Here is a 19,391-nt window from a genome sequence, read left to right as displayed (position 1 = left end):
TATCTCACTATATATCTCACTATATATCTCTCACTATATATCTCTCACTATATATCTCTCTCACTATATATCTTTCTCACTATATATCTCTCACTATATATCTCTCACTATATATCTCACTATATATCTCTCACTATATATCTCTCACTATATATCTCTCTCACTATATATCTTTCTCACTATATATCTCTCACTATATATCTCTCACTATATATCTCTCACTATATATCTCTCACTATATATCTCTCACTATATATCTCTCACTATATATCTCTCTCACTATATATCACTCTCACTATATATCTCTCACTATATATCTCTCACTATATATCTCTCTCACTATATCTCTCTCACTATATATCTCTCACTATATATCTCTCACTATATATCTCTCTCACTATATATCACTCTCACTATATATCTCTCACTATATATCTCTCACTATATATCTCTCACTATATATCTCTCACTATATATCTCTCTCACTATATCTCTCTCACTATATATCTCTCACTATATATCTCACTATATATCTCTCTCACTATATATCTCTCTCACTTGTATGTACACTGAGAAATAAACGTTATTCTGTGTTTTAGGGCCTAAAATATCCTTGGCTGGCGGTGTATAGGTGACATCCTTGAAGTCATAGATTTTAAACCCAATGAACCAGCCAATTTAATAAGTTTATTCAGATACAGGTACACATAAATACAGTTACACAAATTTACATTAGTAACGAGTAAATTACTTAGGATAAACCCCCCAAAAAGTCAGACTTATTTCCATTGTGGTCTTTGTAATATAATATTTGTTACAGATTCTTTTATAGTTTAATTTTTAAAGTTTCTTAGCCCCCCCCCCATTAACACCTAGATTCTCTTCCTGCCATATTGTGTCCAGAACTAAGAGTCATTAATTCTTTTCAGTGTCCTAGTAACCTAATTAAAAGGTCCGGTGACCTTGGTATGCAATGAGGTTGTTAAGACCGTGGCTCAGTAGGCAACGCACTCGCCTCACATGCTAAGTATCCGTGGTTCAATTCCCGGCATGTTTCCTTTCACCTGCTGTTCCTGTTCACGTAGCAACAAGTAGGTGCCTGGATGTTAGTCACCTTACACCTGCTATCCCTGCTCACCTAGCAACAAGTACGTACCTTTGTGTTAGTCGACTGGTGTGGGTCGCATCCTGGGGGACAATAGTGAAGGACCACAAGGGAAAGATAACAGACAGTCCTCGATGACACTAACTAAACAGCCAGTGACTGCATCAGTCCAGAGCGGTGGAAGATGAGAATTTTGAAGGAATCAATTCCTCAGTCCGGAGATACTGTGTTCGGGGCATTAATTAAAAAAATGAAAGTAAAACTCGTTTTCATGATTGATGGACTGAGCACGTCGATTCCAGATTGAGGGACTGATTACTTCAAATTCCTTCTCATCTTCCACCATTCTTCTCTGTTTTGGACTGATGAAGACACTAGCTGGCGAAACGTTTCCACTATAAAGATTATTGTAGAAAGATTATTATTATAAAGCTACCCAAGAGGAACTGACAGGACGAACAGGGAGGGTAGAAATATTGGACGTATTTCCTTACACTGGTTGTCTATGTTCACCCATCAGTAAAATAGGTACCTGGGTGTTAGTGGACTGGTGTGGGTCGCATCCTGGGTATTAGTGGACTGGTGTGGGTCGCATCCTGGGTGTTAGTGGACTGGTGTGGGTCGCATCCTGGGTATTAGTGGACTGGAGTTTACCTGGAGTTTACCTGGAGAGAGTTCCGGGGGTCAACGCCCCCGCGGCCCGGTCTGAGACCAGGCCTCCTGGTGGATCAGAGCCTGATCAACCAGGCTGTTGCTGCTGGCTGCACGCAAACCAACGTACGAGCCACAGCCCGGCTGATCCGGAACTGACTTTAGGTGCTTGTCCAGTGCCAGCTTGAAGACTGCCAGGGGTCTGTTGGTAATCCCCCTTATGTGTGCTGGGAGGCAGTTGAACAGTCTCGGGCCCCTGACACTTATTGTATGGTCTCTTAACGTGCTAGTGACACCCCTGCTTTTCATTGGGGGGATGGTGCATCGTCTGCCAAGTCTTTTGCTTTCGTAGTGAGTGATTTTCGTGTGCAAGTTCGGTACTAGTCCCTCTAGGATTTTCCAGGTGTATATAATCATGTATCTTTCCCTCCTGCGTTCCAGGGAATACAGGTTTAGGAACCTCAAGCGCTCCCAATAATTGAGGTGTTTTATCTCCGTTATGCGCGCCGTGAAAGTTCTCTGTACATTTTCTAGGTCGGCAATTTCACCTGCCTTGAAAGGTGCTGTTAGTGTGCAGCAATATTCCAGCCTAGATAGAACAAGTGACCTGAAGAGTGTCATCATGGGCTTGGCCTCCCTAGTTTTGAAGGTTCTCATTATCCATCCTGTCATTTTTCTAGCAGATGCGATTGATACAATGTTATGTATGGTCCTTGAAGGTGAGATCCTCCGACATGATCACTCCCAGGTCTTTGACGTTGGTGTTTCGCTCTATTTTGTGGCCAGAATTTGTTTTGTACTCTGATGAAGATTTAATTTCCTCATGTTTACCATATCTGAGTAATTGAAATTTCTCATCGTTGAACTTCATATTGTTTTCTGCAGCCCACTGAAAGATTTGGTTGATGTCTGCCTGGAGCTTTACAGTGTCTGCAATGGAAGACACTGTCATGCAGATTCGGGTGTCATCTGCAAAGGAAGACACGGTGCTGTGGCTGACATCCTTGTCTATGTCGGATATAAGGATGAGGAACAAGATGGGAGCGAGTACTGTGCCTTGTGGAACAGAGCTTTTCACCGTAGCTGCCTCGGACTTTACTCTGTTGACGACTACTCTCTGTGTTCTGTTAGTGAGGAAATTATAGATCCATCGACCGACTTTTCCTGTTATTCCTTTAGCACGCATTTTGTGCGCTATTACGCCATGGTCACACTTGTCGAAGGCTTTTGCAAAGTCTGTATATATTACATCTGCATTTTTTTTGTCTTCTAGTGCATTTAGGACCTTGTCGTAGTGGTCCAATAGTTGAGACAGACAGGAGCGACCTGTTCTAAACCCATGTTGCCCTGGGTTGTGTAACTGATGGGTTTCTAGATGCGTGGTGATCTTGCTTCTTAGGACCCTTTCAAAGATTTTTATGATATGGGATGTTAGTGCTATTGGTCTGTAGTTCTTTGCTGTTGCTTTACTGCCCCCTTTGTGGAGTGGGGCTATGTCTGTTGTTTTTAGTAACTGTGGGACGACCCCCGTGTCCATGCTCCCTCTCCATAGGATGGAAAAGGCTCGTGATAGGGGCTTCTTGCAGTTCTTGATGAACACAGAGTTCCATGAGTCTGGCCCTGGGGCAGAGTGCATGGGCATGTCATTTATCGCCTGTTCGAAGTCATTTGGCGTCAGGATAACATCGGATAGGCTTGTGTTAATCAAATTTTGTGGCTCTCTCATAAAAAATTCATTTTGATCTTCGACTCTCAGTCTGGTTAGCGGCTTGCTAAAAACTGAGTCATATTGGGACTTGAGTAGCTCACTCATTTCCTTGCTGTCATCTGTGTAGGACCCATCTTGTTTAAGTAGGGGCCCAATACTGGACGTTGTTCTCGATTTTGATTTGGCATAGGAGAAGAAATACTTTGGGTTTCTTTCGATTTCATTTATGGCTTTTAGTTCTTCCCGCGATTCCTGACTCCTAAAGGATTCTTTTAGCTTAAGTTCGATGCTTGCTATTTCTCTGACCAGTGTCTCCCTACGCATTTCAGATATATTGACCTCTTTTAGCCGCTCTGTTATTCTTTTCCGTCGCCTGTAAAGGGAGCGCCTGTCTCTTTCTGTTTTACATCTACTCCTCCTTTTTCTTAGAGGAATAAGCCTTGTGCATACATCGAGTGCCACCGAGTTAATCTGTTCTAGGCATAAGTTGGGGTCTGTGTTGCTTAGTATATCTTCCCAGCTTATATCGGTTAGGACTTGGTTTACTTGGTCCCACTTTATGTTTTTGTTATTGAAGTTGAATTTGGTGAATGCTCCCTCGTGACTAATCTCATTATGGCGGTCTGGGGCTCCGCGCATACATGACTGAACCTCAATTATGTTGTGATCTGAGTATATTGTTTTTGATATGGTGATATTTCTTATCAGATCATCATTGTTAGTGAAGATGAGGTCTAGTGTATTCTCCAGTCTAGTAGGCTCTATTATTTGCTGGTTTAAATTGAATTTTGTGCAGAGATTTAAAAGCTCGCGTGAGTGTGAGTTTTCATCAGAGCTGCCTCCTGGTGTTATTACTGCAACAATATTATTTGCTATATTCCTCCATTTTAGGTGCCTTAAGTTGAAATCCCCCAGGAGCAAGATGTTGGGTGCAGGAGCTGGAAGGTTTTCCAGACAGTGGTCAATTTTTAACAGCTGTTCCTGGAATTGCTGGGATGTTGCATCCGGAGGCTTGTAGACTATCACAATGACTAGGTTTTGGTTCTCGACCTTTACTGCTAAAACTTCCACTACATCATTTGAGGCATTTAGCAGTTCTGTGCAAACAAGTGACTCTGCAATGTACAGGCCAACCCCCCCCCCCTTTTGCCTGTTCACTCTGTCACATCTGTATAGGTTGTAACCTGGGATCCATATTTCGTTGTCCAAGTGATCCTTTATGTGGGTCTCAGTGAAAGCCGCGAACATTGCCTTTGCCTCTGCAAGCAGTCCACGGATGAAAGGTATTTTGTTGTTTGTTGCTGGCTTTAGACCCTGTATATTTGCAAAGAAGAATGTTATCGGACTGGTGGTATTGTTGGTACTGGGGGGGGATTTTTTTTCCGGCATTAGTATCTGTATCTGTTGGTTTGGAGTGGAGGCCATCGACTGTGGTTCCACTCCAGGAATGACTGGATTTGGTGTACGATTTCTGCCATTTCCTGCCAGTTTTTTTTCCTTCCTGGCACTAAAAAACCTCTCCCTCTTGAGTGGCTGTGGCTACCCAGGTTTTCCCATGGCCTGGATGTTTTGTATCTTTTTGTCCCCTTTAGATGGTATGCCTGGCAATTTAAGTTATAGCACAGTCTTTCCTGTACTGAAGAGGTACACAGTTCAGGGTGAAAAAGCTTACAGGAAGGGAGTTTGCATTTTCCTGTTGTCATATGGGCATGGCATTTCCTAGGGTGGTCATAGTTGCACGTCCCATCTGTTTTTCCAGATTTCCCATGCCAGCAGATACCGAGTGCATAGTATGTGCACAGGCTTGGTTTCCGTTTGCCTTGGGTTTCTGTGACTGTATTCCCTGTTGGTGCATGTTTCCCTGTCTTACTTCTATCCTCCCTAGCACCAACAATGGAGCTCCCACCAGTTGTTTTTGGTAATATATCCTCACTATTGCTAGTGGAGTCCTCTTGTTTGCTATTTCCTGCGGTATTTCTAGTTTGCAATATTGGTTTTATCTTATCTTTGACTACACTTGTTTCCCTACTATGGCTCCTGTCCCCTATGAGGTCATTTATATGTATTCCTTCCTGCGTATGGGTATGGGTCGCATCCTGGGTATTAGTGGAGTGGTGTGGGTCGCATCCTGGGTATTAGTGGACTGGTGTGGGTCGCATCCTGGGACAAAACTGACCTAATTTTCCCGAAATGATCTACATAACAAGAGGTTTTCTATATAATAGTATCTCACTGATCTCAGCTATGGTCTGTATACTTTGTACATGTACTTGTAGAAATAAAGATTTTTTTTTCAACAAGTTGGCCGTCTCCCACCGAGGCAGGGTGACCCAAAAAAGAAAGAAAATCCCCAAAAAGAAAATACTTTTCATCATCATTCAACACTTTCACCTCACTCACACATTATCACTGTTTTTGCAGAGGTGCTCAGAACACAACAGTTTAGAAGCATATACGTATATAGATACACAACATATCCCTCCAAACTGCTAATATCCCAAACCCCTCCTTTAGAGTGCAGGCATTGTACTTTCCATTTCCAGGACTCAAGTCCGGTTATATAAAATAACCGGTTTCCCTGAATCCCTTCATTAAATATTACCCATTGCTCACACTCCAACAGCTCATCAGCTCCCAAATACCATTTGTCTCCATTCACTCCTATCTAACACGCTCACGCACGCTTGCTGGAAGTCCAAGCCCCTCGCCCACAAAACCTCCTTTACCCCCTCCCTCCAACCTTTTCGAGGAAACAAAGATATTATTATTATATAGCCTAGTGGTCAGAGTCCTGGCTCTTATAGCTGAGGTCCGGGGATCATATCCCTGGCTGGAAAGGAAGTACATTCTACATCCGATAAAAAATCATTTAAGAAATTGGTGTAATAACTTTCTAGAAATATAAAGTAAGTTTATTTAGACACAGGTACACATAAGTATATACAATAATTATAGTGTAAATTACCTAAGATACCCCTCAAGAAAGTCGTACAACAAAGCCCCGTTTTATATTACACCAATTTTCGCCTTAATAAAAGCTTTAGCAGGTCTATGTGACCTGACAATAAAGTTTATATAGTTGCACTTGTATCCTTTTGCTTTACAAAGTTCATATATATAGGACTCAGTTGAAAAAGTCACTTGTCAAACTTTTTGGGGTTATCTTCGATAATCTACACATATGCTGCTAAGATCATTTATATAACTGTATTTCTAAGTACCTATACCTGAATAAACTTAAGTAATTCAAGACGACAGACAGAGCACACTGATGCTACTGTATGATCCCGTTATAAAGTGCAGTGTTTGCCTACCCAACCTTCAACCAACATGATGTTTATACATGATGGCCTTGAGACTATCTCAGTACACTCGCATCACTTACAACCTGATTATATTTGTTTTAGTGTGTTATTGGATCCCTTTGTTATCATATGTTAGTGTATATGCTGTTTCTCTTCATTGTCTAGGAATGCTGTAAATCTCTGGAGTACATATTACAATGATAGGATGTATATACTGTATCTTGCCAGGATGGGTAATTGTAATTGGATCTTCCCGTAAAGATGGATGTTCTCTCTATGATGTCTATCTTGAGAATAACTGCTTATTTGATGTCTTCTTTAATGATGATTCCTGTCTTTGATGCCTCCTTCAAAGATGGCTTCTTTCTCTAATGCTATAAATACAAATATTAAGTGGGTTGTGACCAGGTGTGGACGTATCAGTGGTTCATTACTTTGTAATTTGTTCATGACTGTAACCATGTATAGGAGTGAGGCTGATTCATTACTTTTGTAACTTGCCATGATTGTGACCAGATCTACCTGGAGTCCATTACCTTTGTAACTAGTTCAGCTATCATAACTTTGGGGTCCAGTCCCTGGACCCATTATGTACCTGGAGTTTACCTGGAGAGTTTCTGTAATCTTTTGACTACCGCCCACAGGATGGGTATGTGGTGACTACCGCCCACAGGATGGGTATGGGGTGACTACCGCCCACAGGATGGGAATGTGGTGACTACTGCCCACAGGATGGGTGTGGTGACTACCGCCCACAGGATGGGTATGTGGTGACTACCGCCCACAGCATGGGTATGTGGTGACTACCGCCCACAGCATGGGTATGTGGTGACTACCGCCCACAGGATGGGTATGTGGTGACTACCGCCCACAGGATGGGCATGTGGTGACTACCGCCCACAGGATGGGTATGTGGTGACTACCGCCCACAGGATGGGTATGGGGTGACTACCGCCCACAGTATGGGTATGTGGTGACTACCGCCCACAGGATGGGTATGTGGTGACTACCGCCCACAGGATGGGTATGTGGTGACTACCACCCACAGGATGGGTATGGGGTACATTATAAACATTACCCTAAAACTAATGCTTCCTTCAAAGATAACTGCCCCCCTTTTGCCGGCAGTCCTTCATGGAAGACTGCTTTTTTAACCCCATTCTTCGAGGATGACTACTTCAGTCATGCCTCCTTGACGGATAACACAGGCAGGTCACATGACAGTCCACGTAATGACGCAGGCCAATGCTCAGAAACTCTAAGCCCCTAAAAATGAGTGTGTAAGAAGGTATTTGTGTGAGGCTGTGTGTGGTTAGAAGCCGAATATCTTAGCTTGCATCCCTGGTCAGCGGCAAGACACAAATTGACCTCCAAGCAAGTATACCTGGAGGATGTTTCCGGGGTCAACGCCCCCGCGGCTCGGTTCATGACCAGGCCTCTCGGTGGATCAGGGTCTGATCGACCAGGCTGTTACTGCTGGCCGTACACAAACCAACGTACAAACCACAGCCCGGCTGGTCAAGTCAGGTACCTATCCAGCTCCCTCAGTCAGGGGTCTATTGGTAATCAATCCCCTTCTATATGCTGGGAGGCAGTTGAACAGTCTTGGACCCATAACACTTACTGTGTTGTCTCTTACCGTACTCATGACGCCCCTGCACAAGTGTCTTATCAAATCTTCGACCCCAATGGAAATAAGTCACTTTCTCTGACTTTTTTTTTGGGTGGGGGGTGTTATCCTTTTGGGTAATTTACACTATGGATGATAATTGTACTTGTACCTGTGCCTAAATAAACTTACCTGGTCACGGACCGAGCCGCAGGGGCGGTGACCCCCCGAAACTCACTCCAGTTGTAGAAGCTATTCCTGGTGAAACATTTCCTCAATAAAAAGGCCAAACACTGCACATGTGTTCCGTTTCACCACACAAGGTTGTCACTAGGATGAGTTGGTAATTGATCGACTCCTCTGGCGTCACCATGTCCAGACCACGTATGTGCACGCACGTATGCGCATACACATGCATGTGCATATACACGTATGTGCTACACACGTTTATACACACATACATGATACTCGCGTACAGGATACATATGTGTATATTTGCGTACATGATAAATATGTACGTGTGTATACATGTACATGATGCGTATTAATGTACATAATACACACGTACATTCATATAAACGTACATGATGCACACGTGCGTATACGCAATGTCAGGCCCATACTGGAGTATGCAGCACCTGTTTGGAACCCACATTTGATCAAGCACGTCAAGAAATTAGAGAAAGTGCAAAGGTTTGCGACAAGGTTAGTTCCAGAGCTAAGGGGAATGTCCTACGAAGAAATGTTAAGGGAAATCGGCCTGACGACACTGGAGGACAGGAGGGTTAGGGGAGACATGATAACTGTGTGGAATAGACAAGGTGGACAAGGACAGGATGTTCCAGAGATGGGACACAGAAACAAGGGGTCACAAGCTCACAAGACTGCCATCCCCACGAGCCCCTTTGGGGCGGGGCAGATGGCAGACCAGAGGCCTAGCTTCTCCCTACGAGCCCCGTGAGGGCGGGGAATGTGGCTAGGCCTGGGGACAGTTGGTCCCAAAGATGAGGGGGTACTTGTATCTCCTCCCATGGGAGACTTGCGTCTCGAGACACTCCCCAGATAGGGAGCCAAGGCCGGGTCACCACTACTTGGAAAAGACCCGGGCCGGGAGAATACCGGCGAAAAAGAAAAAAAAAAAAAAAAAAAAGGGATCACAATTGGAAATTAAAGACCCAGATGAGTCAAAGGAATATTAGAAAATATTTCTTCAGTCATAGAGTGGTCAGGAAGTGGAATAGCTTACCAAGTGATGTAGTGGAGGCAGGAACCTACTTCCACATTGGACAAATGTGACACCACCTATGACTGCTACACCTCTCCTGCCATACGGTTTATAAGCTGCTTCTCCGCTCCTATGCCGTATTTTATTCAAGATTGATGGACTGACCACATCGACTCAAGGCTGAGGGACTGATTACCTCATTCTCCTCGTGTTCTTCAAGTTTATCCTTTGTATAGACTGATGAAGCCACTGTGTGGCGAAACGTTTCCTCAATAAAGATACCTAAGAGTTGCACATGTGTCTAATTTAACAACATGTCGGTTCTTTGAACCATTCATCTACAATCCTTCACCTCGGAAATAAATGGTATAAAATACCGACACAATGGAAATATAAACACAAATGCAGTATAATGTGATCCTTTATTGACAACGTTTCACCCACACAGTGGGCTTTTTCAAGTCACACACAGATCTGTGTGAAACGTTGTCAATAAAGGATCACATTATACTGCATTTGTGTTTATATTTCCAATCCTTCACCTCCCCATCCCATCCTCCTCCACCTCCCCATCCTATCCTCCTCCACCTTCCTATCCCATCCTCCGCCCCCTCCCCCCCCCTCTCCCCTCCCCAGCTGTAAGTAAGTCAGGTGATCCTCACCAGTATGACACGCACACACATACAAAAACCCTACTATACACCCGCCCAAATTCCCCATCCGAGCTGCCAACCTCCAAATTTTATGCGGAACAGAGAAAATAAATATTATTACCACCAGCAATACCATTTAAAATAAAGTTATCTCCCACAAGCTAGACTTAGGTAAGTTAATATGAGAAAGTTTTGTCCTGACTGGAAGGGTCAGATCAAAACAATCTTAGAAGCATCACGAGTGACACCAGAGAGAAGCTTCTTATATATCCTGGAGGACGCGACGGTTTTTGGTCAAGATGAACTTGAAAATTTGTGGTCCCAAGTGCTCACTATGTTGCACCTTGCTTAGTGTATGGGCAATAATTCAGCTGGTGAGTAGTGGTAGTGCTGGAGTTTACTACCTTAATAATAGTAATCTCTATTTCTGTTAAGGACAAGCGCTGTATGACTGGTGGGTTTAACGCTTAGTTTTGATTATATTATTATTGTACAAGTACATGTACATGGTATACAAGTCTAACTGACATCAGTGACATACTACATAGGAAGCCCCTTGTTATGCAGAACATTTTGGACAAATTAGGTCAATTTCGTCCCCAGGATGCGACCCACACCAGTCCACTAACACCCAGGTACCTATTTTACTGTTAGGTGAATATGGACAGCAGGTATCTTAAGGAAACCACATCCTAATGTTTCCACCCGAACCGGGGATCGAACCCCAGACCTGTGTGTAAGCTGAGTGCGCTACCAACCCAGCTCCATATCTTCTTGTATTGTAACTGCTTTTCACACAGTTGAGCTGTATAATCCTCCGGGTTTAGCGCTTCCCCCTTGATTGTAATAATAATAATAATTCACACAGTTGAGTTACTTAGCTGTTTTAACTTTTAAGGTTAAAATGATAATATATTACAAGGACGTCAATGGAAATAAGTCGCTTTGTTTGAATTTTGGGGGGTTATCCTGGTAGGTAATTTACATACATGCTGCTATGTATGTTAATTCATGTAACTGTATTTATGTGTATTTGTACCTGAATAAACATAATCGTGATATTCTCGAAGGTTCTGAAGCTCGGGAGTGTCCATAACCCTAGCACTTATAAGTTAAATAATGTAGAACTTAACCATACAGATTGCGAAAAGGACTTGGGGGTTATGGTAAGCAGCAACCTTAAACCAAGACAGCAATGCCTAAGCGTACGTAATAAGGCAAATAGATTACTGGGATTTATATCAAGAAGTGTAAGCAACAGAAGTCCAGAGGTCATACTGCAGCTTTATACATCATTAGTAAGGCCTCACCTAGATTATGCAGCTCAATTCTGGTCTCCATATTACAGAATGGACATAAATTCGTTAGAAAACATTCAGCGTAGGATGACTAAATTAATACATAGCATTAGAAATCTTCCTTATGAAGAAAGATTGAAGACTCTTAAGTTACATTCACTTGTTAGACGAAGAATGAGGGGAGACCTGATCGAAGTGTATAAGTGGAAGATAGGTATTAATAAAGGGGATATTAACAAGGTCTTGAGGATATCTCTCCAAGAGAGAACCCGCAGTAATGGATTTAAATTAGATAAGTTTAGATTTAGAAAGGACATAGGAAAGTATTGGTTTGGAAATAGGGTAGTAGATGAGTGGAACAGTCTACCTAGTTGGGTTATTGAGGCTAGGACTTTGGGTAGTTTCAAATTTAGGTTGGATAAATACATGAGTGGGATGGGTTGGATTTGAGTGGGACTTGCACATCAGAGCTTATTTCTTGGGTAGCATTGAAAATTGGGTAGGTCAAATGTTTGTTAGTGGGATGAATTGTAAAGGACCTGCCTAGTATGGGCCAGCAGGCCTGCTGCAGTGTTCCTCCTTTCTTATGTTCTTATGTTCTTATGATAATTGTACCAATGTGTACCTGTAGTATGAGCACACCTCTGGCAAGACAGTGATGGAGTGAGTGATGAAAGTTTCTTCTATTTTGGGTTACCCTGTCTTGCTGGTACATGGCCGATGTGTTAATAAAAAAAGGTGTACATGTGCTTAAATAAACTTACTTATTCTGTATTTGATGTGTGGATGAAGAAAAATATCCTATAGGTTATTGAAAGCAGGATATTATGGGTTATTTCCATTGGGGTCCTTCCCTAGGATAGTCCACACCAGGCGACAAACTCTTAGATAAATAGAGTTGACATACGTCTTCCCAACCCTTTTGATCCATTGAAGTGGACCCATCCCCTTCCTAGAATTGAACTATATTCCCTCCCATTCCCCATATGATCCTACAAGTTTAGTACTTTCCCTGAGTATATAAAAGATGGGTTAAGAGTTAAGTGGTTCAACATTAAGCTGTAGATTACTATTACTTTGCATATGGTGTGTTATGATTTGCTGTATTGTGTTTTGCATTTATTATTAAACTAAGGGAAAAGTTCAGAACCCATAAGGGTTATGCATTCTGAGGAAAAGGACAGGTAGGTGGTAATCAGGTTTGATTCAAGCAAAATGAGGGGAGTGTCAGTTCTTCAAATTAAAAACCCTTCACTCTGCCTAATGGGTTAAAAGTTAATATTGGGGTGGTAGGGGAAGTGGAATATTCAAACGGCTTCAGGAAGAAATCCAAATATTCTTCCTTGAAGCCTTTTTATCCACTTCTCTGAGGCTATGGGTCCCACAATTTACACCAGAGAAAATGTATCATTATCAAAATTCCTAGGTTCTGTTTTATTTATTGTAGGACATCAATTTTTCAGGGAATAATGGGAATCCTTTTTTGGGTAAAGTCTCCTGCCTTTATTGAAGACCTGAAGATACCTGATGAAGCTATGCATCCTCACGATCTAACCCCTGAGGAAGGCGCATATCAGTATCTTCAAGCTATGAACGATTCATTTGAAGTGGTAAGTATTGCCTTTTAATTACTAGTCATACATTTAATAATTAATGAAACTTGTCATAATTACTGTGTGTATTATTTTCATAATTCCATAAGTTCTTTTCCAGTTTTACTATGGTTGTATTACCTTTTATTTGAGAAGAATTTTTTCAGACTGGGTTCAGGATGCTAAATTAAAGGATGATTTTTTAATTTTTTTTTTCTAGTTTATTCTTGAATTTTTAAGGTGCCTTGATGCCAGCAAAGGATTCTTGATCCAGAGAATTAGAGCTGTCCCTCCCTTTTCTTGGATTAAATCTGGCTGCTTCCCATTCTCCAAGTCACTCTTATGATTCTTGCAGGTTCAGCACTTCCCCATGAAGTAAATAAAAAGTATATTTTCTTTATATAGTGTGTGACACGGAGTCAGAGCAGTGGCGGCTTGTAATGCCAGTAATACCTGTACTATCGTACTGCATCAAACTTCTATTTTTAATCATTTTTTATCGTTTCAACAACAACAAAAAAATTGCTTATAAATACAGTGGACCCCCGGTTAACGATATTTTTTCATTCCAGAAGTATGTTCAGGTGCCAGTACTGACCGAATTTGTTCCCATAAGGAATATTGTGAAGTAGATCAGTCCATTTCAGACCCCCAAACATACACGTACAAATGCACTTACATAAATACACTTACATAATTGGTCACATTGGGAGGTGATCGTTAAGCGGGGGGTCCACTGTACATTGAAAACAACATACAACAGATTTTTCCTGTAATGTATTGTCAGTTGCAAATTATTTTAGCGTAAGGCTGATGAAGTCATACGTCTGGCAGTGAGCATCGGGGGGGGGGGGACTTCAGCTTTGTAGCTCCTATGGATGAGCTGCTACTGAGTGAGAGTGAGTGTGTGAGATTAGTGAGTGAGATTTAATGAAAGTGAGTGAGAGTTTAATGAAAGTGAGAGTGAGTGTGATAGCTTGACAAGTGAGGGAGAGTGAGATAGATATATCAATAGATATTACCTCTATCAGTACAGGACCAGGGCTATGCATGTGTGTGCATCTGTAGTTGTTCGTATATTTTAAATTGATAAGTTTAGAGGTTTTGTTGATAGATAACCCTGAATACCTTGCAGGTGATCATTATCTTTGTGTATGGGATACTTAACATTATTTTGTTTTTACACTCTTGCAATTGGAAATCCTGACGGTAAGTTATTTAATATTTTTGTGCTAGATTAGTGTTATTGTTATTTGCAATTTTTTTTATTCCTTGTGGTAGCAGCTGCATCAAAATTACTCATTGTCCAGCTCTAGAATGGGTTAAAAGAAAGCCTGGGGTCCTCTTTTGTCAAGGGAAACAGCTGAAGGTTAGGTTAGATAAATTGACCTATTTTATAATAAGGAAATTTTAGCAGGTTAAGTTGCTACGTTAGTTTAGTTAGTTTTTGAGAACATGGCATAAAAACTGTTTAACTTTAGTTGAGTGATCCAAGTTATATACAGTACTGCAATTGTTAAAAAGAGGATAGTAAATTTTTTTTTTTTCCAACAAGTCGGCCGTCTCCCACCGAGGCAGGGTGACCCAAAAAAGAAAGAAAATCCCCAAAAAGAAAATGCTTTCATCATCATTCAACACTTTCACCACACTCACACATAATCACTGTTTTTGCAGAGGTGCTCAGAACACAACAATTTAGAAGCATATACATATAAAGATACACAACATATCCCTCCAAACTGCCAATATCCCAAACCCCTCCTTTAAAGTGCAGGCATTGTACTTCCCATTTCCAGGACTCAAGTCCGACTATATGAAAATAACCGGTTTCCCTGAATCCCTTCACTAAATATTACCCTGCTCACACTCCAACAGCTCGTCAGGTCCCAAGTACCATTCGTCTCCATTCACTCCTATCTAACACGCTCACGCACGCTTGCTGGAAGTCCAAACCCCTTGCCCACAAAACCTCCTTTACCCCCTCTCTCCAACCCTTTCGAGGATGACCCCTACCTCGCCTTCCTTTCCCTATAGATTTATATGCTTTCCATGTCATTCTACTTTGATCCATTCTCTCTAAATGACCAAACCACCTCAACAACCCCTCTTCTGCCCTCTGACTAATACTTTTATTAATTCCACACCTTTTCCTAATTTCCACACTCCGAATTTTCTGCGTAATATTTACACCACACATTGCCCTTAGACAGGACATCTCCACTGCCTCCAACCATCTCCTCGCTGCTGCATTTACCACCCAAGCTTCACACCCATATAAGAGTGTTGGTACTACTATACTTTCATACATTCCCTTCTTTGCCTCCATAGATAACGTTTTTTGACTCCACATATACCTCAATGCACCACTCACCTTTTTTCCCTCATCAATTCTATGATTAACCTCATCCTTCATAAATCCATCCGCCGACACGTCAACTCCCAAGTATCTGAAAACATTCACTTCTTACATACTCCTCCTCCCCAATTTGATATCCAATTTTTCTTTATCTAAATCATTTGATACCCTCATCACCTTACTCTTTTCTATGTTCACTTTCAACTTTCTACCTTTACACACATTCCCAAACTCATCTACTAACCTTTGCAATTTTTCTTTAGAATCTCCCATAAGCACAGTATCATCAGCAAAAAGTAACTGTGTTAATTCCCATTTTGAATTTGATTCCCCATAATTTAATCCCACCCCTCTCCCGAACACCCTAGCATTTAGTACTTCTTTTACAACCCCATCTATAAATATATTAAACAACCATGGTGACATTACACATCCCTGTCTAAGACCTACTTTTACCGGGAAGTAGTCTCCCTCTCTTCTACACACCCTAACCTGAGCCTCACTATCCTTATAAAAACTCTTTACAGCATTTAGTAACTTAACACCTATTCCATATACTTGCAACATCTGCCACATTGCTCCCCTATCCACTCTATCATATGCCTTTTCTAAATCCATAAATGCAATAAAAACTTCCCTACCTTTATCTAAATACTGTTCACATATATGCTTCAATGTAAACACTTGATCTACACATCCCCTACCCACTCTGAAACCTCCTTGCTCATCTGCAATCCTGCATTCTGTCTTACCTCTAATTCTTTCAATTATAACCCTACCGTACACTTTTCCTGGTATACTCAATAAACTTATTCCTCTATAATTTTTACAATCTCTTTTGTCCCCTTTCCCTTTATATAAAGGGACTATACATGCTCTCTGCCAATCCCTAGGTACCTTCCCCTCTTTCATACATTTATTAAACAAAAGTACCAACCACTCCAACACTATATTCCCCCTGCTTTTAACATTTCTGTCATGATCCCATCAGTTCCAGCTGTTTTACCCCCTTTCATTCTACGTAATGCCTCGCGTACCTCCCCCACACTTACATTCTGCTCTTCTTCACTCCTAAAAGATGGTATACCTCCCTGACCAATGCATGAAATTACCGCCTCCCTTTCTTCCTCAACATTTAAAAGTTCCTCAAAATATTCTCGCCATCTACCTAATACCTCCCTCTCTCCATCTACTAACTCCCCTACTCTGTTTTTAACTGACAAATCCATACTTTCCCTAGGCTTTCTTAACTTGTTTAACTCCAAAATTTTTTCTTATTTTCATTAAAATTTCTTGACAGTGCCTCTCCCACTCTATCATCTGCTCTCCTTTTGCACTCTCTCACCACTCTCTTCACCTTTCTTTTACTCCCCATATACTCTGCTTTTCTTATAACACTTCTGCTTTGTAAAAACCTCTCATAAGCTAACTTTTTCTCTTTTATCACACCCTTTACTTCATCATTCCACCAATCACTCCTCTTTCCACCTGCCCCCACCCTCCTATAACCACAAACTTCTGCCCCACATTCTAATACTGCATTTTTAAAACTATTCCAACCCTTTTCAACCCCCCCACTACTCATCTTTGCACTAGCCCACCTTTCTGCCAATAGTCGCTTATATCTCCCCCGAACTTCCTCCTCCCTTAGTTTATACACTTTCACCTCCCTCTTACTTGTTGTTGCCACCTTCCTCTTACTTGTTGTTGCCACCTTCCTCTTACTTGTTGTTGCCACCTTCCTCTTACTTGTTGTTGCCACCTTCCTCTTTTCCCATCTACCTCTTACTCTAACTGTAGCTACAACTAAATAATGATCCGATATATCAGTTGCCCCAGTTGCTCATTTAATCATGATGTTTTTTGAAAATTTGATGCAAAATAAGTTCCATAGTTGATCAAAAAATATCCTGGTTAATTGCACACTTAAAAATTTAGTGCAGTTGTTTTAATTATAGAAATTACTCTTCATTTCAAATTAAAAATTACACTTAATGTTTCATATGGTTCTCCCTGTTGACAATGAAAAGTGTTAATGTGGCATGTATGATTTCTTGTAATGATTGATATGAGGGGGAATTATACTGTAGTACTGTGGCATGTAGTTATTATTGTACAAAAAACTTAATCACTTGTGACTGCTGCCTAATGCTGGATAATGGTCAACTTCATGTGTATGCTTTGGGAAAGTACTGCTATCTCCTTGTTTAAAGTTTTATCATTACTAGCTACACTATATAAATTTGCTGTGATAATGTGCAACACAGGATTACATTTAAAGAATCTACTGCTGTATACCTCCTAGTTTGTCAGATTCCTGTACAGAAGTAATATTGGTGCACTGTTACATGTTCTTAGCATATTTGCAATTTGAAATCTGATAATACTCTTGGCAAATTACAAAGCAGTGCTTTGGAGACTTTTCTTCACGTAATTTTAACATCTCTTTTTGTCATGTTTTTTGCAGATAGCAAAGAACTGTGGAATTGCAGCTGGTTTGTATGCGGTGACATTAATCTTCTCTGGATGGCAGATGTGGTTGAATAAAAGAAACTAAGATACTGGAGCACCAGTAGAGGAAGATTAAAATGTATCATTGTGAGGTGCTCGTAAAATTCTTATAGAAGAATCAATGCGCCTTTTGCTATTTGATCATGTGGGACCAACATATGGGTATAGTCACTACTTTGTGAGAATTTGAATGTTAACACATTGTTGTTGAAATAATGTAAACAAGATTTAGTTGCAAAATTATTTGCTGAAACTGAATTCAGTAAAAGTAAATATTTTGTTAGTTGTATATATACATTTTTAATTTTGTTTAAATTTCCAGTACCGTCTTTTAACATTGTTTTAGTAATGGATTTTGATTTAAAAATCTATGATATGTATATATATATTATCAAGGTAGCTTAAGCATTTGATCAGCAGTGTTATATTTAATTCTGAAAATGCTCTCAAGTGGCAAGCAAAAGTCAATTATACACAGTCCTCTCTCTTATAAAGCTCCTCCACATAATGTGACTTTTTGTAAGTGTGATTGAGAAAATACATGTAAAATTGAATTGCCTGTGGAAAAACCCTTATAGTATGTACTATTCAATCTTTGATGTACAGTCTCAATCACATTACAAAAATCTTGTGAAAGATAATTTCTTGACGTGTATATAATATTTTCCAGATAGTAGTATATAAATTATCTTCCTAGAAAGCCTTTATATAAGATTTTGTAAAGTCAGATTTAAAATTACTGCTGTGCTTTTATTTATTTATTTATTTTTCTGAAATCTAGTACATCAGAAATAGTTCCATTGGGAGAATCTATAAGTATCAGGACCCTATTTTATGTTGTAAAGAAGTTCAGAATGACCCATACAAGTTTACCGATTTATTTTGACTAGTATGTTATTACTAGATTTAAAAATGCACTTAACATGTATGGGGAATATAGCTTTTTTAAAGATAAAAATCAGAGCAATATGTAATTAAAATGCGTAATGGTTCACCCCAGAGTTTACGTGTAGTATTATTATTATTGTAATAAAGAAGTGCTAAACCTACAAGGGTCATAAGTTAACATGTAAAAAACAACACTGCAGCACTCATATAGGATATATCTATCATTTACTTCTGAGAATATATTTTCACTAATAATTTTTTTATGTCAAGAAAGATAACTATTTGCATACTCTGAAAAATTAACATATTGGTGTCCGGTATAATGAAGATAAACACTGGGATACTGGTCTGTAGAACAAGTGTGAAATATTTATCTATATTTGTACAGGTATACATATATTAATATATATTTTAGTAAGTACTGGTCAGGTGTGGTTTAAATAAATTCTACATAAATATATATATTTTTTAACCTACACAAATTACAAAA

General features: G+C 40.4%; 2 protein-coding genes across 2 annotated transcripts in view; one reads left to right on the top strand and one right to left on the bottom strand.

Moving 5' to 3' along the window:
- Positions 1–9,649, bottom strand: part of LOC128702131 (protein transport protein Sec24A) — a 49,232-nt gene extending 39,583 nt beyond the window's left edge. The window contains exon 1 of the mRNA XM_070102707.1: positions 9,625–9,649. The gene's annotated coding sequence lies outside the window, so the exon portion shown is untranslated. The remainder of the gene's footprint in view (positions 1–9,624) is intronic.
- Positions 9,650–10,470: 821 nt separating this feature from the next.
- On the top strand, positions 10,471–19,357 carry LOC128702129 (ribonuclease kappa). Its single transcript, XM_053796165.2, has 3 exons — positions 10,471–10,630; positions 13,018–13,164; positions 17,970–19,357. The coding sequence occupies exons 1-3, from the start codon at positions 10,556–10,558 to the stop codon at positions 18,057–18,059; spliced, it is 312 nt and encodes a 103-aa protein (XP_053652140.1). The 5' UTR covers positions 10,471–10,555; the 3' UTR covers positions 18,060–19,357.
- The last annotated feature ends 34 nt before the right edge of the window (positions 19,358–19,391 follow it).

The sequence above is a fragment of the Cherax quadricarinatus genome, chromosome 83 (assembly GCF_038502225.1).
Source record: "Cherax quadricarinatus isolate ZL_2023a chromosome 83, ASM3850222v1, whole genome shotgun sequence".
Taxonomy (NCBI): Eukaryota; Metazoa; Arthropoda; class Malacostraca; order Decapoda; family Parastacidae; genus Cherax; species Cherax quadricarinatus.
Note: the sequence above shows the minus strand (reverse complement) of the source record. Positions and strands in the feature narration are given on the sequence as shown.

Coding starts and splice junctions, on each gene's coding strand:
- LOC128702129 (XM_053796165.2), top strand. CDS start 10,556: ATGAACTTGAAAATTTGTGGTCCCAAGTGCTCACTATGTTGCACCTTG. Junction 10,631..13,017: donor TATGGGCAATAATTCAGCTG/GTGAGTAGTGGT, acceptor TCAATTTTTCAG/GGAATAATGGGAATCCTTTT. Junction 13,165..17,969: donor TGAACGATTCATTTGAAGTG/GTAAGTATTGCC, acceptor TGTTTTTTGCAG/ATAGCAAAGAACTGTGGAAT.